The sequence below is a fragment of the Amphiura filiformis genome, unplaced genomic scaffold (genome assembly GCF_039555335.1).
Source record: "Amphiura filiformis unplaced genomic scaffold, Afil_fr2py scaffold_386, whole genome shotgun sequence".
In the NCBI taxonomy this organism is placed as follows: Eukaryota; Metazoa; Echinodermata; class Ophiuroidea; order Amphilepidida; family Amphiuridae; genus Amphiura; species Amphiura filiformis.
The window spans coordinates 19,362-24,091 of record NW_027305850.1 but is presented as its reverse complement, the minus strand read 5'-3'; the positions used below and the strand labels follow the sequence as shown (position 1 = coordinate 24,091).

At 39.0% G+C, this 4,730-nt stretch overlaps 1 protein-coding gene across 2 annotated transcripts; it reads left to right on the top strand.

Moving 5' to 3' along the window:
* The first annotated feature begins 228 nt into the window (after positions 1–228).
* On the top strand, positions 229–4,410 carry LOC140145549 (uncharacterized). Of its 2 annotated transcripts, XM_072167255.1 has the most exons (5): positions 229–275; positions 1,232–1,300; positions 2,592–2,660; positions 3,516–3,700; positions 4,035–4,410. In XM_072167255.1, the coding sequence occupies exons 2-5, from the start codon at positions 1,248–1,250 to the stop codon at positions 4,337–4,339; spliced, it is 612 nt and encodes a 203-aa protein (XP_072023356.1). In that variant the 5' UTR covers positions 229–275; positions 1,232–1,247; the 3' UTR covers positions 4,340–4,410. The 2 variants fall into 2 exon arrangements, with proteins under 2 accessions (XP_072023356.1, XP_072023355.1); XM_072167254.1 differs by lacking the exon at positions 229–275 and having other exon boundaries at positions 880–1,300; positions 4,035–4,407.
* Positions 4,411–4,730: the final 320 nt, after the last annotated feature.

The window sequence follows — 4,730 nt, the reverse complement described above, 5'->3', positions numbered from 1 at the left end:
ATAGCAGGGTCATCACATGTTTGATGACCAAAATGTAGGCATTGAGTCACAAGATGACTACAGATACATTGTAGTGTGTTTATTTTATTTCAAATAATTTAACTGATTTCAGTTCAATTTTTGCCTGTTTAGAGGGTAAGGTGTATCGGTGGTAGGGGTAATCAAATTTTGGTGCTAAAATAGGGGTCAGGTGTGCCAAATCTTTCCAATCCTTTTCAGCGTGTCATCTTTTGCGTTATCCCATAGCACTGCAGTGAGGAGCAACTGAGAAGAATGTAAGTTAAAAAAAATTAGAATTTGTCAGATTTTGAATAATATTTTATTTCAAACCTTTGTTGCACAAAATGATAAGTCGCATCAGCCGGACGCATCAGATTCCAGTAGGCAATGAAAAACCCCCTCGGTTTTACGGGAGTGACCAACCCAGATTTTACGTTCTGGGAAAATGTTTGTTTTTACCAAGTTTTGGCTAAAATCAGGTCAAATAAGCCATTTTGGGGCTAACATTTATTGATTTTGACGTTCACTTTTTGACAAATACTCTGAACATGTTTAAAATTGATATGTTAGCCAACAAATCATTACATTTGCACAATTTGCAAGCTTTCGGTGATATTATAGGGTCATATTTAGCCTTCAAGAAAGAAATTTCATCAAAAATACCACAATAATCCCAACTGACCCTACTTCAAATGTCCTTCAACAACCCATATTTAAAAAAAAACGGTTCTTTTTTTGGGGGGGGGGGCATCGCAAGTAGAACTTGCAGTTATTAATGGAAACGGTCAATCCCCTGCACTTACAAATGTTATGTAAAACCTGATGATCCAGTTATAATCACACCAGTGGGTAAAAGTATACCAACAGAACAACCATATATTATGTTACTATCAAGGCCCATTTATTCAGAATCCATTCTAATGTTATTGCAAGGCTTGAAAACTATTTCAGGACTGAATTATCTGCAATGACATAATTTGAGAGGCTATGTTCAAAGTAACATAGGGTGCTTGACGCTGTACTATGTACCATAGTCATTCAGTTTCATATTCACTGGTTTTCAGTCACAAATCTAAACTTGTCAATGTTGGCATGTGGATTGCATCTTGTGTTTGGTTTCTTATCTCATACATAATTATTGGCTTATTTTTCTTTACATTCAACTGGTCTAGTACATATTTAATTCTGTTATTTATCTTATGTTTTTCTCTGAATATGCCACATCATCAAGTCAGCTAGAATGGAAAATGAACCATCAACAAGCAGTGGGTTTGTTCCAGAGAAGAGGAATACTAGCAAGGTAAAGACACATTTTTGGGTATTACCCATGGACCTTGTTCCATGGCCCCATAATTTTGGGGCCTCTACAATTGAGTTATGGATCTTGCTTTGTAGCCCCAAAAACACCATGTTTTTGGCCAAAATAGGGCAAATTGCAAAATTTTGAGTGCTTCTTGGGCACTGGCCCATAGCAAATTTCACTTCATTTGTGTGCTCTTCTGGCGCAAATATCCTGGTTAAATCTATGCATGTCTATCTCTAAATTGTAATGGTTCCGCTGCCATTATCGATCTTATATATACCTAGACCAAACTTGTCCACTTGAGTGCATATCCTTCCTTACGGTGAGTTTGGGCCTCCAAATTTTGGCCTGGCCCAGTGCCTCCAAAAAGGTAAAGCCAGCATGGTCATACTTCATGTGACTGTCATCATTGTTTGATAATTTATTATTTATTGCACCCACATCCCCTGATTTGTCCACATGATTTGAGTTTCAGATCAGTCACATTTCTTGGATAACCGAGAAAATATGCAAACTCTCCATACATGTCCTTTCCATGGGCTATAATAAACTGTCAGCAGGCAAGGTGATTAGGATGTAAATTCAGGCCTGTACAGGGGCCATGGACAAGGAGCAGTATGGGCCCTTTTAACCAGGCGAGATTTAGCCTACCTTATGGGGGCCCTGGGCCAGGCCAAAATTTTGAGGCCCCGAACTCACGTGCCGAGGAAAGCATGTGCACTCAAGTCAGTGGCCAAGTTTTGGTTTAACTAAAGGGGGACTATCATATTTTGTTCAATTCAATTTCAGACTATTTTGGCCCAAGATCAACATGAATTCTGCTATTTGAATGCGCGCGAAGCATGGAAAATTTAACAATTTTGCGCTATTTTGACCAGAAAACATGCCGTTATTGAGGTTAAAAGAAAGATGCATATGGCAATTCTGGGGCCCCCAAATTTGAGGGGCCCTGGACCCGGGCCCATCAGGCCCAATGGTATAAAAATCCGACCCTGCTCTCCATTATCCGTTCTTATTTAATTTTCGCCTTTGTGCTCGGGTCCCTGAACCCCCGGGGCCCATGGACTTCGTCCACCCTGTCCCCCCGCTTGCTACGCGCCTGTTTTGACTGTTAACAGGTCCAAAAGACTCCCCCTTTTACCGGTACGCCCTCAGCTCATAAAGACCCACCACTTCAAAATTCTGGGGGAACATACCCACCACAATTTTTTTATGTTGTAAATATTGTAAAGTGCCAACTAAAATTGGGAATACATTTAATAACAATGAATTCAACTTATAATTGCAGAATCAACCACCATCACATGAAGGTGTTTCCAGCAGATCCACACCCACCACTATTCGTGCAGAAACCAAGGTAAGCATGCTATTGAAATGCTGAAGATTTCTTCAACATTAAAAGACACTAAGACAGAACTGATATTTCATATTAATTGACAACTATAACTTAGAACACCATGTGCATTGCTATTAATTTGCAATACAGTGCAAATCTTCAGTGTCATTTTAACTTGGCAATACAATGTACAACTTGTTATGGAGACTGAAATATTAGCAACAAAACATTTCAGTATGTTGTATGACGTTCCTCACTGCAAGTTACTTTTCTGTGTGTAGACTGCACACCATCTGCTGACGGCAATAGTTGGTCCAGCAAAAGTGTTCCAAGCGAGAGTAAAATCATGTATTGTCCATTTGACATTCTCGAGACAGATTAAAAGCAGTGCATCTGCAGAGAGAGTCACTGCTCCATACCGATACACAGTCTTGTATGTATCACACAGAGGTACGCTACTGTCGGGGGGCTCAAATGGGGTATGTTCAAAGCCTTGCTCAATTTTATTTACTTCGATGGATCTAGCCGGGCAATGGAGGCAGAAGGAATTTCTCGGTTACTAGCATGAAAGTTCATCTGTGTTGGTTACAATTTACAATTACATTTCTCGGTTGTTTAACAGGTTATTACCAATCATGAATTTATTTCTCAAGCACCATTTGTTTCGATTTTTCTGTATGATGTGTACAGCATTTGTTTCTTCTTTTAATTTCAGTGATGTCAGTTTGGGGTCAAAATGTGTGTTGTACACTCTGCTGTTGTCAACTTGCAATGCACAAAGTGATTAACTTTTGTATTGATGGAATTTGATGGTACTCCATCCTATATTTTATATTGTGTATTCACATAGATGTTAATTTGAAACTGATTTTACAGATCAGAAGACACTCTTGGACTGAGATACACAACTTATGTAGGGGATGGCGATTCTTCTTCATTTTCAAGAATTACACAGGAGCAGCCATATGGGCCAGATGTTACAACCATTAAAGAGGAATGTGTCGGCCACATACAGAAGAGGATGGGATGCAGACTCAGAAAGCTTGTAGAGAAGAAAAAAGGTATTAATAATTAAAGTTTGTATTTAACCTTTTCACTGGTCATCCATCAGAGGACAGTATATAGCTGGAGACCAGAGTCGTACTTGACAATGATTGCTGTGCATAGAGGAATCCTGTAGTCGCCTGCTCCACAGCCATAGGATCACGTAGCAATAACCACCTCATGGAGTATCATACAGTTTTATACTAGTGTAAAAGCTTATCATATGTGGTTTTTAACGTCATTAAATTTCGACAGGACACATCATAAAACATATGTAAATAAGATAAAACCTCAATTTATTACATAAAGCGAGCTGATTTCATTGATTCCTTTTCTTTTGTGTGGTGAAAGGAGTGAAACTTGCTGACGGGAAGACATTGGACGAGAAGGGTCGCCTCCACCGTAAAAGAGTAGATTTGCTGCAAGGATTTTATGGCAAGGCTTTGAGGACCAACAAAGGGAATCCTGAAGCAGCGTCAGCAGAAACCATGGCTGGCCTGTATCACTATGCTGGGGACCACAGTTACTGCCCGACAAGAAATGACACCTGGTGCAATTTTAAGAAAGATGAGATTAGTGGTACTAACAACTCTAAACCAGTGGATGATCCATTTACACCAGCCATGGTAGCAGTAATGAAGCCCATTATGATGTAAGAATATATATGTGATAGTGCAACTTTGTAGCTTCACCACAGCACCGAGCAACTAAATCAAATTTCCTTTTCATTTACAAACAACTATATCAAATGTAGGCATCTTCTGTAAGATCATTACAACATATCTCCCATTCATTTCAGCACAGCACTGAAGCAAAGTTTATAAATAAGCTTTAAATGGAGTGAAAGTTTCAATATTCTGTACCTCAATTGATGTGTGACTATTAACAGCACTAATAATCTTTTGCAGTATATACCAAGAAAGGATTGTATATCAAAAATATTTATGCGATGTATTCATCATAACCTTCATGTGCAGCTTATGCAAGCGCTGAACATCACCAGAAAACAACACAAATTACCTTCATCGCAACAAGTGAAGTTTGTTA

What these genes read in the sequence shown, in the direction of transcription:
- LOC140145549 (XM_072167254.1), top strand. Translation starts at nt 1,200, where the DNA reads ATGTTTTTCTCTGAATATGCCACATCATCAAGTCAGCTAGAATGGAAA. An exon ending in AGAAGAGGAATACTAGCAAG is followed by an intron (nt 1,301 to 2,591) that starts GTAAAGACACAT and finishes TTATAATTGCAG; the next exon opens with AATCAACCACCATCACATGA. An exon ending in GCTTGTAGAGAAGAAAAAAG is followed by an intron (nt 3,701 to 4,034) that starts GTATTAATAATT and finishes GTGTGGTGAAAG; the next exon opens with GAGTGAAACTTGCTGACGGG.